This window comes from Lissotriton vulgaris, chromosome 7, assembly GCF_964263255.1.
Source record: "Lissotriton vulgaris chromosome 7, aLisVul1.2, whole genome shotgun sequence".
Taxonomy (NCBI): Eukaryota; Metazoa; Chordata; class Amphibia; order Caudata; family Salamandridae; genus Lissotriton; species Lissotriton vulgaris.
Genome location: NC_141695.1, coordinates 756,959,938 through 756,978,159, shown reverse-complemented (window position 1 = coordinate 756,978,159; position 18,222 = coordinate 756,959,938). Strand labels below are relative to the sequence as shown.

The window sequence follows — 18,222 nt, the reverse complement described above, 5'->3', positions numbered from 1 at the left end:
TTTTATGCCTACATTTCTACACAGTAAACAAGTTACCTACCTTTGCTAATGCTCTTCCTGGTGGATACTCTATCTAACCGCAGACACCTCACCCTTGTAAATAGATACCAAAGCAGTAGCTCCACCAATGGTGGGTCTGTAGAATACCACTGCCAATTTGGTCACTTATGATTTCATTGTCTAAGTGCTCCTCCCGCCGGACCTGGCTATCCAGGTAGTAGTGTTTTGTGAATGTGTGAATTAACGCCCATGTGGTGGCCTGTTATTTTTTTATTATTATTTATCTTTTATTGGTTTTCCAATGAATACAGCATGTATGCCAACACATAGGCTTACATTACAAGATTTAGGACTCCTTTCTTAAGCATTACATCATACCTGCACTGATCAAAATGTTCCAGGCATTCATGCGCTAGCAGTTCTTGTATATATTTGAGCCCATCATTGCAGGATAAATGTTATTCAACATGCAATCTTTCCCACTATAAATTTACATCCAATTAATAAAAATGAATAGAAAACCCAACTTGTAACACAAAGTTTGCTTAATGTATTTTCCCATAGGGATGTGTGTTGAGGGCAGGTGACGGATCCTCAGATCTATCGTCCATATCATATCAGTTAGGAAAGGCTAGCGGGACGTCAAGGGAGAAAGTACTAGGATTATCAGAATATGGTGAGAACCCTTCTAAGCCGAGCAAGTCTGAGTCACCATCTAAAAAGCTGGTCAGTACCTCTGCCCACAAGCCTGCAAGCAGTCCCATGTGCATCCTTCTGTATTCTTTGGCGTGCAGTGCAGCCCCTTCTGCCAAGGCCCAGGTCTCCACCTCCTTTCTCAATCGGCTGTGTGGGAGATCATGAGGTAACTTCCAGTGATGTGCATCGTCTCTGCGGGCTATTCCTAGAGCCAAGTCAAGAATTCTGTTGCCTGCTTTTTTCTCCTGTCACTTTTTATACAGCCCCAGTTGGCCTATACCAGCTGTATGAAGTGGTTGACTGCCTAGAGTATGTTCCAGGTCTCTCATGACCTGCATCCAAAAGCGCTCAATTATTGGGCAGCTCCACACCATATGAAAGAAGTTTGAATCAACCAGGGAGCACCTCGGACAGCCGAAGTCCATTGTGTTTACCATGACATTCCGTCTGTGCGGTGCAAGGTATGTAGCAAGTAGATAATTAGATTGTTAAATTTAAACCTCATGTTATGGGTGTATTTGCATGAGTGTTCTTGGGCTTGGTCCCACTCCTTACTTGTGAAAGCCCTTCAAAGCAAAGTTTCCCATCCGTCCTGCAAATGTGGCAAGTCATCTACCTCATGGAAAGTGCAGTTCTGTACAGCAGGGAGAGCAGGTAGACTCCTTGATCAAACATCAACAAGGCCTTCTGTAGATTATGCACAGGGGGTTCCGGCTCCATCGCCTCACACAGTGTTCACACAGTGTCAGGGCCCTGTATGTTAACCCCTTCGATGCTGGTGACGGAACCATTTCGCCATCAGTCACGGTTGAGCTGTGCTGATGACGGAATGGTTCCGTCATGACCACACCCAGTTAAGGGATGTCCAGCACCGGAGAGGAATCAAGGCAGCCGGCAAGGTGTTAAACACCGGGTGCATGGTACACCGCTGTCTGTCTCCAGCTCCTCAGCCATGTGGAAAGAGCCCTCAGAAAAGCAGTCTCCAAGAGTCTCCACGCTTGCCACGTAGTGGTTTTCTGCCAATGCAGTGGTAGCAGCTGTGGCTCTGGTGGAATGAGCTAGTAAGTCTTCCGGAGACTGTTTCATATCCAGTCTGTAGTGGATCTTCATCCAAAGGTTAGTCCATCTCAAGATGGTCAGTTTCTGTACTGCTTTTCCTTTCTTTGTTCCAAAGAATCCCAAGATGAGCTCATTGTTCACCTGATGGTCACTGGTGCACACAGTGTAGTAATTCAGAGCTTACGTAGGGCATAAGCAAAGCTGTCTTTGCTCCTCCTTGGATAGATGAGGAGGGCTAAGAATGCCGGCAGAATGATATACTGCCCAGTGTGGAAGGGTGTGACACCTTTCGGAAGGAACGTCGCCTTAGTCTGCAGCACTAGCTTGTACACGAAGAAGATGGTGTATAGTTATTAGATGCAACAAGTTGAGGTGATTGTAATAAGAAAAACTGCCTTCAGGGTCGGTAGCAAAGTTGACTTTATTTCAACTGGTCTGAATGTTAGAAATGTGAGAATCAAATTCAGATCCCTTTGGGGCATCACAAAAGGTTTCAGCAGAAACATGTGGGTTAACCTTTCTTTAAAAGCTCATCACAACAGGTGATTTCAACATAGATGGCAGGTCAGGTAACACAAAACTGAGGAAAGTGGTCAGTGAGGGCCTCAATATAATTTAGCGAAGAGACTATAAACCACAGAGTATGGCGCAGGTGCACTCCTTGGAATTACCTTCAGGTTATGTATTGGAAGCAGAGTGCATCTCACATTAAACACATTACCTCCCTTCTTTGATTGTTTGATCCTCTTGAAGCCAATGTTCCAGAGTCCACACTCTCCTGGCTCAATCTGGAGCCACTAGGATGATGTAGCCTGGTCGTTCTTCATCCTATTCAGAACTTTGGGCATGAGAGGTAGAGACAGGAAGACATACAGGAGTGCCTAGCTCCTGACCAACTAAATGGCATCCCTGAGGAAGAAATACCTTAGAAACTCTCAGGACGGTGTTGGTGGTTCGACAAGAGAAGAGTATGGCTCCCTTGGGAGGTGTACACTGAGGAAGAGAGGCCGCTGTTCCCCGGACAAGACGTTGGATTCTGGTGCATACTGCCCGTGTGTCTAAATTCTGGGTGTTACCCGCATTAGGCGCTGGATTCTTGTATATTGTTCCTGCGTGTTCCATTCCAGGTGTTTCCAGGTTGTAGTTCCTATACTGGTCCAGCCTGACATGTTGTTGCCACCCCCTAAGACTCCCATTCACATCTCCGTGAGATTTTGGCCAGGCCGGTTTTTATGGTGTGGGGTAAACACCACCGCTTGGAACGTCAATGGCACTCCTTTGCGTCCCTATTCCTGAGACCCCATGACCACAGTTAATTATTCCACTGAACCTGCAATTTAGAATACAGTTCATATAGATACCGCTTTGCACGTTGTCCTTGTGTAAATAATTACCCCTGACGAAGGGACCCAGAGTCCAGAAATGCAATGGGTCCTATTATTTTGTTTTGTTTGAACTGAATTTGTAATGTTCATATTTTGGTTTCTTTTATTGATGTAAACATTATATATGATGAAAAACAAATGAAATCCAATTGTATTTAATGTGAAAATTATCAATACAATGTTTGATTAAACATGTTTTCATATTGTGTATGACACACTTATTTGTAGTGCACGTTAGAGCCCTAGTTACCTATGGGACTAGGCCACTCTCTAGTTAGAAACTCTCAGCACACAAATGTTTGGACCTTATGTCAATCTTTACTCCACTGCCTTGAACATGCCAAGTACTATCCATTGCTGGAAAATTGCCCTCTGCCAGCTCAGAGATCAACGCTGGCTGAGTTTGTTCGCCCTCGCTTTTAAAAACCCTGCCAGTAGCTCTATGACCTGGAAGGTGTCCTGACGACTAGGCTAGTTTCAGAGGCATTGATCCTCTTGGCACAAGACTCCCACCTCGCTTCTTCTTGCTGCAGTGCCTCATGGCTATGGTGCTGTATGTTAGACTATGCACCTATTCCCAACCCCAGCCCCCCTTGATGGACAGGAGGAAAGCCTTTAGTGTCAGGCAAATTGTCCCCAAAAGCCTGATGTGGAAAGGGGTTTTTGCCAAAGTCTCTCACCTCCATATCTTTAAGATGGCCTTCACAGCCCCACAATGATGCATCATCATTTTCAGGGTGGGGTAGGGAAAGGGGTCTGACGCCTGTTCAAATGCGGTCCAGCAACCAACACTGCAGATCTTTCGCAGTCTCCTCTGATACCTGGATAGATTCTTTGAAAATCCTTTGGTGCAAAACCCAATGAGACTTCAGGTCTCGCTTCTGAGCCCACATGAAATACCTGACACAATTCACTAACAGGATACAGGAGACCAAGAGGTCGTTGAACCACTCTTACCGAGGCCCAGGTCAATGGTTGAAAGTTCTGGATTATACCCAGTATAACCTGCACTTATTGAGGCAGGATGAAGGTTCGAAACCGCACCATGTCCGGGATGGTTCCATTGAAAGGCAGATGTGAACGAGTCAGGTGTGACTTTGGCTCGTTGATGGTAAATCCTAGGGGTGACAACCAACCTCTGGAGGTTCACAACTGTGTGAGGTGAGCTCACTTCAGCAACCAGTCATCGAGGTACACGTAGAATGGCATTCCCAACGTCCTCATACAGGCAGCAAACAATACCATCACATTCATGAAAACCTGAGGGGCACTAGTGAGGCCAAAGAGGAGTACGGAGAACTCTAAGTGCTCATGGTCTTTATGAAACCACAGTTGGTGTCTGTGGGATTGCAGGACCAGGATGTGGAAATAGGCATCCTGCAAATCCAAAGTCCTCATCCAGTCACCTGGATCCAGGGCAGATAGAACTTGAGCCAAAATGCGTATCTTGAACTTGTCCTTCTTTAGGAAGAGGTACAGGGGGCAGAAGTCTAGAATAGCATGAAGTCCTCTGTCCTTTTTTGGCACCAGAAAGTATTGGGAGTAACAGCCAGTCCTGACCTCTGATGCAGGTTCCCTCTCTAGGGCTCCCGTCTTCAAGAGAACATGAACGTTTTGTGAGAGAATAGCTGGCAGTCTTCAGGAAGCCATTGTGATGTAGCCAGCATATCTGAGGGGTAGACCGAAAGACAGGGCATAACTTCACTAAACAATTTATAGCACCCATCTGTCTGATGTGATGTTTTGCCACCTGTAGTGGTAAAAATGTATCTAGCCTCCAACCAGGTGGCAGTGCACCACTGAATGCAAACTAAAGAGTTTTAGCAGTGGCGGGATGCAGGAGGGGCACGGATCGGGTGATTCAATGAAAGGTGTGTGGGTTTTCTGGGGGACAGGATGACGCAGTCCACTTCTGCTGCATCCCTCTTCCGAAGCCTCTAAAGAGTTAATATTTTTGGGCATTATTGCTTTGCTTTCTTTGAAGCACTCTAATATCAAGTCTGCTTTGTCTCCAAATAAATAGTGCCATCAAATGGCATGTCCATGAGGGACTGTTGGACATCACTGGAGGAGCCTGTGGATCTTATCCATGTGTGGTGCCAAAGCACTATGCTGGTACCAACTACCCTACAGTAGTGTCCAGGCGTGAACAGATTAGGTACTTATTTGTCAGAGGTTGGTAAGAAGGTCATCTGGGACTGTGAGTAATATTTATCACCATGTCCCACAGGGTGTGCGAGTAATGCCCCAGAAGACAACTCGATTTGAAAGACGTAAGTGCAATGCTAGTATAGGAGTACATAAGTTTCCTGAATACCTTTATACGTTTCGACTCTGCAAGGCCAGAAACACATTTGGGTTAAGTCGAACGGTGGAACTATGAACCACAAGGCTCTCTGGTGTTGGGTGCTTCAGGAGGAAAAGTGGATGCACTGGAGCTAGTCTCTGCTGTCAGGCTATTTGTCTACCGAAAGGGGCAGGATCCTCGATTCACCAACGAGCCCAAGAAGTTATCTGTGATGACCTAACTAAATGGTAGTACCAGTTCCCAAGAGGTCCGCACTTGCTGCAGAACAGTAGTAAGTACATTTGTTTTAACCTCAACGGAGGTAGGCTGGAAGTAAAGAACTTCTGCTGCTCTTCTAATTACCATGGCGAAAGAGGCAAGGGCCAGGTGGAGAATTGTGTCCGGTGAGGTGTCAAGAACAATGGTTTCTTGGAGGCTCAAAAAAAGAGGCGGATCTGCAGACGGTAACCCGACTGGAGGCCTCCTTTAATCCATTGGGCCCAAAGGCACACCCAAGGGCTCTGGAAGGGTACCAAAAATTCGCAACACAGCCTCTATGACGACTTGAATCTGCTGCGCCGTCACTGATTCAGGAGTTGATTCTGTGGTGGATAACCGCGATCTTGATGTACCGTAATTTCCATGGGATGTCTCCTGGCGAGAGCAGCTGGAAGAGTGGGAGCTATGTTTGGACAACTCGCTTTTTTTTCTTTTTTAACTTTTCTAAAGATTTGGAGTGGAATGAAGATCTCTCCAGGACTTACCTTGGGACAGAGAGCGCATCCGCGCCCTCAATTTTGATTGTGATCAGGCCTTCCCATCCTTCCTACAGTCCCCAGGGCCGTAGAGCTTGGCCTCACAATCCCTTTTGGCCTTCAGTTTCATTTGAGCACATTAGTTGCATGACTTCAAGTCAAGACCAGAGCCGAAACACCCGAGACATACATTGTGTGGGTCACTAACTGACATCTGATAGTGGCAATATTTGCAGGATTTGAGCGCCATCATTTTATACGGAGATATGTCCCATTCAGAGCTGGAAAAACGTAATGAGAATTTTTTAGTCAAGTGACAGGAATCGAGAGAGGGAGAGAGTTCTCCGGATCCAGGTCAGAAGGCACAAAAAGAAAGGATCTGGCAAAGGCACACGGAGGAGCTGTTTATACTGTGACCCCAGCATCACTTCTGGGGCGGCTGGACAGATTGGGTACAGAGCACACTGCTGTACAAAGGAATTGTTGAGAAAAAGTCTACGGGTGCAGCCTGGCACATGTGGGTATTCACAAAGCGAGGAATCTGGGGTTAGAAGCATCCATCAGAAATATATTTTACATTGATCACTAAATCTCCTACGTGGAACTGAGCAATAGACATTAAAGGTGACTGAGGTGCCTGGTACCACAAATGACTTCAATATCCCAAAAACAAAACTGAAGGTGAGGGGTGCAAAAAAGTGCCTGGATTACAATATCTGGGGAGCGTGGATGCTTCCTGCTTTCAACTTGAAAACTGTTTTAAAGCCTATATATATAGTCTTTATCCCTACATGGTGCTGTTCCTACCGGTTAACATCAGTGGTGGTTGCTCCCAAATAGCATTAGTGGGGAGGGGGATGGACGTTAAAATAAATAAAAACACATACCTGCTGGCCGCCACCGCTCCTCGGTCCTCTGCATTCTCTTCCTTTGTTCTGCTTAACAGGAAGCAGGAACAGGAAGCACCCACCCAGGCTCCCCTGACCAATCGCAAGGCTACATTGCACTGTGGTTCGGTGCTCAGCTAGGGAATGGGAGCTTGGGGCATGGTCTCCACCCAGGCTGTAATGCAGCTTGAGTGGAGATAATGCAAAGTGCGTGGAGTGTTTGGCCGTGCTCACTTGGAGTGGGCAAACCACTCCTCCCCTCCCCGGCTCTGTGAGTAAAGCAGCCGAGCCCCGTCCACAAAACTGCAGCAGCATGGAAAAAAAGAAAGCATCGCATTATCATTCTATTTTTCCTTTTTTTTGCAGTTGAAGGCAGTGGGGTAACGCTTCTCCGCCTTAACGGAGGAGCTGCCCCTAGTTAACATTAGACAAGAGCTTATAATATCACAGTGAATGGTGTGTGGGTTTTCTGTTTAGTCTCATGAATGATTGCATGAAATACTACTATTCTTCCTTGTGCTTCTGTTAAATGCCTCTTGTTTTCTACTTACTGTTCCTATTTTTTTTCCTGGCAGTGCGGAGAGAAAGGCCACTATGCCAACAAATGCACCAAAAACCGCTGCATGTTTATTATGAGAAAGTGACTTTTAGCAAGAAGATCTACATGGGAATCCTGGCGGATAGTTCATGTCTGTTCAAAATGACCATCGCTCTTCAATATGGTGCCATGTGCTCTCCAGGCAGATGAAATGTTATAGCTGTTCTACTTCGGGTGCAAGCGACATCTCTCTCGAAGTTCCTGCAACAACACAGAGATTCCTTCAACCCGGTCTTCCTTCTAATGTGGGGAGATTCTACTTCACCGAAAAGGACAGGTTATCCTTCTAGAGGGGTGACCTTTTCTCTGCTAAGCTAAATTGGCCTACTTCCGTTCCACCACTCCCACTCAACGCACTAAGGATTTTGCAGCCCTGCAATGTTCCTGCTGCTAGAATAAAACAAAAGTGTTTATTCACCATGATCAGAGCAACTGCACTAACTAATGATAGACAAAACTCATAGAATAAAATTAGCAAGACAACTGCTTTTTTGCTATATTTTCTCCTGGTTTGGTCGTCAACTTCGTTTTTTTGTGGTTATGCACTTTTTAGGTTTCGCCTCGCCGAAAGCTGCGCAGCAGACTTTCGCGCAGGGCGAAATCTTATGTCTAGAGATGTGTACTCATGTCCCGCCCCTCTGTTCCATTGGCTAGCTCCATAAATGGAGGCTAGCCATTGGAACAGAGATCTGTCCGTCATGGCCGGAGCAGATTCGTGGGCGTTCCGGCCATGTTTACTCATCCCGCCCCCTTGCGATCGTCATGCGGCAGTGGGCGGTGTTTTTTTGTTTTTTTTACAGCTTTGTTTTCCACCATTTCGGAAGTGTCCTTTGCAGGGGTGGGTTGCGCGATGTCCGCTGTCCGTTCCCGCCCCCTCCCGCTGTCCTTGTGCCCGTTCCCGCCCCCCCTCCCGCTGTCCGTATGCCCACCCCCTCCCGCTGTCCGTGTGCCCATTCCCGCCCCTCCCTCTCGCCTCAATTCTGACATCTAGCCCCAAAAATTGCAGGTTATGGTTTTCTTGTTATTTATTTATTTATTTCGAGGGAGCCCACCCCTCATCTGTTGCCGTGTGAAAATCACCGCCGGTTGGCCCGGGACAACCCCCTGACGTCCTTCCCCGGGCCGCGCTGTGATTGGCTGCCGGCCCGGGACCTGACTTGTTTCTCTTTGGATTTAATCGTGGAATACCCCAAAAAACGTTGCTGGGTCCACTAGAAGGGTTCCCTAGCACCTAGCATGAATGTGTTTGATGTCAGGCAGTGTGAAGTGGGCTATGAAGCTTAGTTATTTTGAAAACTTTAAGGGTTTCCGAGCGTCCTTGCCGTACACTGTCTGTAGCATATTGAGAAAATGTTTTTGCATGGAAACTTAAAAGGTCAAAGCAGGTGGTTCGAGTCTGCTGAAGTTCCATCCACAGGAATTGATAAGACAATTGTTATTCTGTGGTTCATCGTAGAGATTCAGCATAGCGTTATTTATGCATTATTAAGTACAGCCCTGTTGTAGAGTGCAAACCCCCAGTCGTGGCGCTAGAGTACTGAAACAATTAGTGCGGTTACATAGCATGCTTCAAGATTTTGTTCCATTTGTAAGCAATGACAGTTATTTTTTTTACCCAACTCGGTGGTAGTCCGTGCTTTGATCTTGGAAGGATGACAGGCTTAAAGGACACTGCAGGATTTGTGGCAGGATTTGTGGCCTTCAGTTTACTTACAGGTCTGCCGAGTTGGCTTACCCACAAGAGCAGTCCATGCCAAAAATGGAGGGACGTTGTCAAATGATCAGCGTGGCTTAAACTCTGCTTCATACGCCTTGCATGCAACTGTAGCGCATACCAAGATGAATGTTACTTAGGGGTGAAATGGTTGCTAACTGGCAAGGAAGGATTCTGCCTGTGGTCGTAATTAGAAGCTCATAACGTTGCTCTCAATCACATCTACTCTTCATGACGTGCGACCTCCAGTCTTCAGAACAGATCTTCAGTCACTGTACCCCCTTTGTTTCCACACTCCTACTTGCTCTCTTTAACCCCCTTCATCACGTTATCGGACAAGAAATAGAAATCCGGTGCTCCTTTTGAAAAAATGGATACAACTTTTGGCTAGCTGTCCATCCCCCCCCCCCCCCCCAATAGCTAGACTAGCACATGTTTACTTTTGCCTGCTTTGTTTTTATGGTCTGACTTAACAGCGCAGCTGCCACCAGACAGCTATGTGAGAATGAGAATCTCCAAGAGAGGGACTTTACTACGTCCACATGATGGGAGTCAGGCGTACATGTTTTGGGTAGTAGTTGTAAGCTTCCACAAACACGTGCTTTCATTCCAGACGGTTGTAATCATTTTATTTATTTATCCAGTTGCCTGAGCTTTAATTTTCAGGGTCACACACAGCACTACTAAACTGTCTAAACCTCCCCTTTTTTTAGTGTACACACAAACAGTAGTGGCTGCTGCCGGCGCCCGGGTGGTGTGGCTCTGGGTGTGTGTGTGTGTGTGTGTGGGGCTCTGGGTGTGTGTGGGGCTCTGGGTGTGTGTGGGGCTCTGTGTGTGTGTGTGGCTGTGTGTGTGTGTGTGTGTGTGTGTGTGTGTGTGGCTCTGGGTGTGTGTGTGTGTGTGTGTGTGTGTGTGTGGCTCTGGGTGTGTGTGTGTGGCTCTGGGTGTGTGTGTGGGGGGGCTCTGGGTGTGTGTGTGGGGGGGGGCTCTGGGTGTGTGTGTGTGTGTGTGTGGCTGGCTCTGGGTGAGTGTGTGTGTCTCTGGGTGAGTGTGTGTGTCTCTGGGTGTGTGTGTGTGTGTGTGTGGCTCTGGGTGTGTGTGTGTGGCTGGCTCTGGGTGTGTGTGTGGTAGTAATTGCTGTCTGCTGAGCTCGTCCGTAGGGTATAATAGGTCTCACATTTGCGAGAGATTAAGCTAATGGCAATGTAAATGACAATGCCATTTATTTATCTGTTTTCAAAACCAACACATAAATAAAAATTTTGTCATTTACAATGCCAATAGCTCTAACTTTTCCAAAGGCGAAACCATTGCATTGTAAATGCTTGTTAATATAAGTGGAAGCACATTTCTTACCACATCTTAAAGCTTTAACCCCAGAAATTAGACAGTTGTTGTTCATACTGCCAAGCCCTATGTTGCTCCAAAGCTCTAATGGCGAGTGGCCCAGGGGAGAACATGCCAAATAGGCAAATATACAAATAATGCAAGAGTGGAACGCTGCATGCTCTTTCCTTTTCAGCTTACCAGGTCTTTCATGAGATCACTCAGTGGCAAACAGGAAGTGAGCATACAATCGTGTATAAGCTGCAGGGATGATACACTGGTGTTAGCAATGTCTTGTTAACATCACACAGAACCAGTATGAAACAAAGTTTATTTTTTGCATCCATTTTTGATTTTAGATTAAACTCCCCTGTCCTTCATTTGGCTTAGTAAATTTGTACTAGTCAAACTCTGAAAATTGTACGAAAATTCCAACTTTAAGTACATCGAAAATGCATGCTTTATTTAAAAAAAAATCTGTTAAGTTAATATATATATATGCCCCAGGTATACATGCCAACACAAAAATCCTCCCATTTGCTCGCTTCAAAGTTGGGTGCTCATTACTTGTAGAAAGACAGACGGTGAGAGTGGCCTTGGAATTTCGGACCTCTCTCATATATTTACCTGCCCTCTCCTGTCCCCTCTTCTCTATGCTTTATGGTGCTGGGCCCATTTTGGAAATGGAACCTGATGTCTACCCAAGTAGCTCTCCTCCTTCCCCTTTGAGATGGTGTTAGTTTATTCCTGTGTGCATCGTAGTGTTTGTGCTCCATCTGTAACCTCCAACATGAGATTTCAAGAAGGAAGCAAGGGTCAAGAGTTCCTAGAATGGAGCATCCTTCTTTTGAATGTGGCTGAATGAACTGCAACTCGCAGCAGCCATCTAGTGGATAGATTTCAGTGCTGGGGAGATGTGTAATTAAACAACAGGGGGTGGTGATGGATAGAGTTTCTGAATTAAGCAGAATACTCTCACCCAGTCAAGAGATCAGGGCTTAATCCAACACCGTTTTTTAGCTCACTGCACCATCCCAGCTACAGAACCTGGCTATATGCAAATTAGTCTGTCCCTGGCCCAGTGCATCATGGGAACAGGGCAAACCAAACTACCAAGCCAATTCTTTCACTGGGAAGGAAACAAGCTACCGGGGACCGGTTTCTGGCATTTCAGCCGTCTTCGGCCCGGCTTGCTTGAATCCTGATGGTGCAATGAGCAAGGGACTCACATCTGAGTATAGCCTTCCACGCTTATGGTGGACAAAATAATTAAACAACAGGGGGTGGTGATGGATAGAGTTTCTGAATTAAGCAGAATACTCTCACCCAGTCAAGAGATCAGGGCTTAATCCAACACCGTTTTTTAGCTCACTGCACCATCCCAGCTACAGAACCTGGCTATATGCAAATTAGTCTGTCCCTGGCCCAGTGCATCATGGGAACAGGGCAAACCAAACTACCAAGCCAATTCTTTCACTGGGAAGGAAACAAGCTACCGGGGACCGGTTTCTGGCATTTCAGCCGTCTTCGGCCCGGCTTGCTTGAATCCTGATGGTGCAATGAGCAAGGGACTCACATCTGAGTATACCCTTCCACGCTTATGGTGGACAAAATAATTAAACAACAGGGGGTGGTGATGGATAGAGTTTCTGAATTAAGCAGAATACTCTCACCCAGTCAAGAGATCAGGGCTTAATCCAACACCGTTTTTTAGCTCACTGCACCATCCCAGCTACAGAACCTGGCTATATGCAAATTAGTCTGTCCCTGGCCCAGTGCATCATGGGAACAGGGCAAACCAAACTACCAAGCCAATTCTTTCACTGGGAAGGAAACAAGCTACCGGGGACCGGTTTCTGGCATTTCAGCCGTCTTCGGCCCGGCTTGCTTGAATCCTGATGGTGCAATGAGCAAGGGACTCACATCTGAGTATACCCTTCCACGCTTATGGTGGACAAAATAATTAAACAACAGGGGGTGGTGATGGATAGAGTTTCTGAATTAAGCAGAATACTCTCACCCAGTCAAGAGATCAGGGCTTAATCCAACACCGTTTTTTAGCTCACTGCACCATCCCAGCTACAGAACCTGGCTATATGCAAATTAGTCTGTCCCTGGCCCAGTGCATCATGGGAACAGGGCAAACCAAACTACCAAGCCAATTCTTTCACTGGGAAGGAAACAAGCTACCGGGGACCGGTTTCTGGCATTTCAGCCGTCTTCGGCCCGGCTTGCTTGAATCCTGATGGTGCAATGAGCAAGGGACTCACATCTGAGTATACCCTTCCACGCTTATGGTGGACAAAATAATTAAACAACAGGGGGTGGTGATGGATAGAGTTTCTGAATTAAGCAGAATACTCTCACCCAGTCAAGAGATCAGGGCTTAATCCAACACCGTTTTTTAGCTCACTGCACCATCCCAGCTACAGAACCTGGCTATATGCAAATTAGTCTGTCCCTGGCCCAGTGCATCATGGGAACAGGGCAAACCAAACTACCAAGCCAATTCTTTCACTGGGAAGGAAACAAGCTACCGGGGACCGGTTTCTGGCATTCGGGGAGATGTGTAGCACATGCATAAATGTAGGAAATGTCTGGGGACTGCATTCTGTCCTTGCAGCAGACAGCGAGGGACACCTAGGCACAGACCATTGGCATAAATACAGCTTGAAAGTAACAAGATGGAAGTGGCCTAAACCTAGATGTGGCAAGGAAAAAAAAATATTTTTAAGAGGAAATAATTTTTTTTCTTTACTTGTAGCCATCTTCTTATTGTTAAAAATATAGGGGCTATTTTACAAGCCCATTGCACCACAGGTGCATCACTTTCTATATGGGAAAAAGTGACGCACCTGCGGTGAAAGGGGCTTTAAATAAGCCCCATAGGTTCTAAACAAATGTAAGTCTCAAAAATAAAATGCAAACATTCTCCAAAAATGCTGGACTTAATAATATTAATAAACAAGTTTGTAAATCGCATGGTTACACAAGCTAGTGTGTCCCCGCGCTGCGGCCGGTTAGACCATGTTCGGGCAGTGAAGTGAAAGAAAGGGAGAAATTAGACGTGAGGGCTTAAAGATGGAAAGAGCCAGGTCTTAAGTTTTTTCTGAAAAATTGTCTCGGAAGACTCCAGCCGGAGTTTATTCCAGTGTTTGGCGGCTAGAAAACGGAAGGCGCGGCCAACCATCCTTACTCTTCTGATGGTCGGAATGCTAACCTGCTCTGTCCCACTTGATCTCAATTGGTGGATCGGAGAGTAGGGGGTGAGCAGGTCATGCAGATAGCTGGGTGCTTTCCTCTGAAGAATGCCGTGGCTGACACACAGGGCTTTAAAAATAATTTGTTCACTTACTGGAAGCCAGTGAAGGGAAGCAAGGGCCTTGTTAGAGGGAGCTTTCCTGGGTAACATTAGAACAAGACTAGCCACTGTATTCTGAATGCATTGGAGTCTTTGCACGCATTTGATATTTGCTCCCAAATAGAGGACGTTCCCATAATCCAAGCGTGACGTTACAAAAGCGTGGACCATAGTTTTCCTCGCTGTAACCAGAAGACTCTTGATGTACTTCCTAAGTCCTCGCAGTACCCCGAAACATTTTCCCACCACTCGCCTGGTGTGGTTCTCGAAGGATAGTTTGGTATCCAACCACATCCCTATGTTCTTAACATGTTCACTGGGTGAGGGGGTCGGTCCCAAGGTCTGAGGCCACCTTGATGTGGACCAGATCGAGGGCGCTTTGCCTATCACGAGTACTTCTGTTTTGTCGCCATTATGTTTTAGGCAGTTGTCAGCCATCCAGGACGTCAGTTCTTGTAGGCACATCGAGAAATTGCTGGCTGCCTTATCATGAGCTTGTGTTAGAGACACCACCAGTTTTGTGTCATCAACATATAACACAACACTGATGCCAAATTATCCGATAATCTCTGCCAGGGTGGTGATGTAGAGATTAAAAAGGGTGGGGCTAAGTGTGGTGCCCTGTGGGACCCCTTGGTCCAGCTTGATACTTTTGGAGTAGTAAGGTTGCTGAGACACCTGAAAACTGCGGTCATGTATGAAGGACCCTAGCCATTTCATGGCTCGTCCAGCCAGACCTCCTTTTCTAAGGCACTAAAGTTGTGTTTGATGGGCTACAAGGTCTAGAAGGACTAAGGCAACAATCTGTCCTTCATCTACAAGTTTGCAGATGATTTCTGTCAATAGGAGCAGTGCTGATTCAGTAGAGTAGGTTGCACAAAAACATGATTGAGTGGGGTGAAGTAAGCTGTGTTTACTAATATGACCTGTCAATTGGGTATTGACCACCTTCTCTGCTATTTTGGCAAAGTAAGGTAGCAGTGAGATAGGACACAAATTCTCCAGTTGACTCATACTAACATTCGGCTTCTTTTTTAAGGGGAGGACGATCGCCTCCTTCCATCTTTTTGGGACTGTTCCTGAGCTAAAAGAGAGTTCGAGGAGGTGTCTGATGTAAGGCTCTAGGCTCTCTCTCAGCACCTTAGGGGTGGCAGGGTTTCTGTGTGAACCTGACTTGATGCTAAAGGCTACATCTTTGAGAATGTCACATAAGGGCACAGCAAAATCACAGAGTTATTCCGCCTCTGCCATGTTGGGTGTCCCATCACTGTCCGGGCACCCGTTACGAGCCCATAATATTGTGTGAGCATTAACTATATTAGTACTTTCAGTTACCGTGCTGAGCAAAATTTTAATACAAGCAATTGTATATTCTGCCGGCAGGAAAAAAAAGGTCTTCAAAACTATGCTGGTAAATTTTCTGAATGTGGGAAGGAAACCATTCCACTATGTAATTAGTGTCCTTAAAATGTGGGTAAACAATCTTAAAATGTTTTATTTTTCTAAAAATATGGGAAAGAAATCTTAATCTAAGAGAGTTATGTGAGCACACTTAAAATTCTTAAAAATGTAAATTTCATTTTTTTCCCCAAAGGCTAAAATTCAGTTCAATTTCTTCAAAAAGAAAAATATTTAATGCTGTTAATTTTAAGACTCAGTTAATGTACCAATTTACGGTGGTTTTTCAAACAGAAATCAGACATCCCTCAAATCGATGTCTCTTTCTTCTGACACAATTTCAGTCAGATATACCCATTCAAGTGCTTTGTTGTTTGGCACTCTTATTCTTGTTGATCTTCTGATTACTGATTTTCCATTCTCTTTACCAATCAATTCTGTTACTACTTCAGCTAATTTTTCTTCATTTCTCTTCAGACTGCTAAATCTTTGCACCACTCTCCTTCATTTACTCATACCTTCAGACCATTCAGCTTGAATTAAGCTTTCATCTTCTGGTTTATATTTCTGCCAGGTCTCATTTTCATCATAATTTGTTTTTTGATTTGCATCCTTTACAACTCGGGTACTTTGATTGGCTCTTGGGATTGTCAGGGTTCGATGGATCCAACACAGCAAACATCCCCAAATCACAGCAGTGTTGTTACCAATAATGTTGGTGTGGCATGTTGTGTAAACTAATAATAAGCTTAGTTCTACAATGTCTTTCTTTCCCACCCACTGATGCCTGAACTTTGTTCAGTGCACCAACGCTTGAACGTAAAGTCCAGGTTGTTGCAGCCCGACACAACACCGCCCAACACTGGTGATGCCAGTGTTTTTCTATGTTACGAACAGTCCTGATAAGATTTTGAGGGATGCAGTGGCAGCTCAAACCCAGTTTCAATCCTTAGAATATCCCACACAAGCACTGCACTAAACAAGAGACCCTTTAAAGGTGAGAGAATTATTTATTTCAACATTCTGATTCTGCTTAGCATATGAAAAGTAACCACACAGAATATGATTTGTACAGTGCTGAGGCACGAGCCATAATTGAGAATACCAACATAGTAAGAAACGTATCAACCAGGTAATCTCTACTTCTATGCGCTACATTATGACAGTATGAAGTAGTTCAACTTGCATCTAGAATTTCTTGGGAGAAGACCTATTGCATACCTGTTTACAGCAAAGTGCTGTAATTATCAGGAGGGATGGAAGTGAGAGTTCCCTTGAAAGAAAACATGTGACTCCTCTTCTCCTCTTCCCGCAGTTTCAGCATTCAGTACAGGACTTGGGACTGCAGAACCAGGTCGATCTAGCAGGAGAATTTCGGGCAGCATCTTGTTTGATAATCTGGCAAAAGGCCTCTCCAATTTGATTGTGATTTCAGAAGCTTTTTATAGTAAATTCACCCCTCTTATCACTCGTAAGGAATGTATTGATATAAACATATACACTGGATAGATGTACTAATAAGGTAGAAATATGTCAATACAGACTACACTGGTTGGGTTATGGTTCCTATTGGACCATGGAAAAGGTACCGGTCTCAGACTACTGTAATATAAGGAACTTTTATTAATGTCACTACCTGAAGAATACAACTTCTTTCATATGTCACTACAGAGGAATGTGACATCTTTCATATGTCACCACTGTGAGGATATGTTAGAAATGGGGGTCTCTAGTTGGCAGAGGTAGGTACCTTTGTCCAAATAGGGACCCTTGCTTTTATTCAGGGTAAGCAGGATACACACTTCAGATAACCCCTGCTCACCCCCTTGGTAGCTTAGCACGAGTAGAAAGGCCTATCCCAAAGGCAATGTGTAAAGTATTTGTACCAACACTCACAGTAACACAGTTATAACACCAAAAATCAACAGCACACCGGTTTAGAAAATATAACGTATCTTTATCAAAACTTAACAAGTCCAAAACAACAAAAATCCAACATACAAGGATTAAGAAAAATGACTTTCAAAAGGTTTTAGCTACTGAGTTCATAGAAAACTATGGATGTGTGATTTCTTACAAAGTACCTGTCGTTGTGACAAAATTCACCAAGCCAAACAGCTGCAGCGAGGAGAAGTGTAGAAAAACAGAGATGCGTCGATTTCGGAGACCTTCGTGGCTGCGATGCGACAGTTCTGCTGGACACAGGGGAGCAGTGCGTCGGGTCTGGTCTGGTCTATAGGAGGAAGCGATGAGTCGATTCTGAGATGACTCCGATCTGCGAGTGATGCATCAGGTAAAACTTGCTGCACAGGGACGATGCATGGAAATCCGGGATGTGGCGGCGAACGATGTGGCGGCATTGAGCAGTGCAACGTCAATTTCTTCTCCCACGATGCTTCGATTCTTGCAGTGGCGACAGGCACCGCATTGGTTTTAGCGGCGGTGCAGGGAGATTCTTCTCGCACCACAGTGTAGCGTCGGGAAAACTGTTGCAAGAAGAGCAATGTGTCTATTTTCTTGTTGTTGCATTGCTTTCCAGCTTCCAGCAGCAGAAACAACCTTCAGAGACCCTACAGTCACAGGCACTCCTGGCAGGTCAGAACCCCTAGCAAGGAAGTTCAGGGGAGCTGGGGGTGAAGTCTTTGTGTTCCTGAGATTTCATAACAGCGGACGCCGCTCGGGTTGGGAATTTCCGAACCCGAGCGGCGTCCGTTGCATGATTGATTCTGCAGCTCTAAAGACTCCCGGACCTCTGA

General features: G+C 45.6%; 1 protein-coding gene across 1 annotated transcript in view; it reads left to right on the top strand.

Annotated features, from left to right (window-relative positions):
* The window catches only part of CPSF4L (cleavage and polyadenylation specific factor 4 like), a 208,088-nt gene extending 199,911 nt beyond the window's left edge, over window positions 1-8,177 (top strand). Inside the window, exon 8 of the mRNA XM_086928781.1 lies at window positions 7,645-8,177. Coding sequence (XP_086784907.1) covers window positions 7,645-7,713 — 69 coding nt within the window. The 3' untranslated portion in view covers window positions 7,714-8,177. The remainder of the gene's footprint in view (window positions 1-7,644) is intronic.
* The last annotated feature ends 10,045 nt before the right edge of the window (window positions 8,178-18,222 follow it).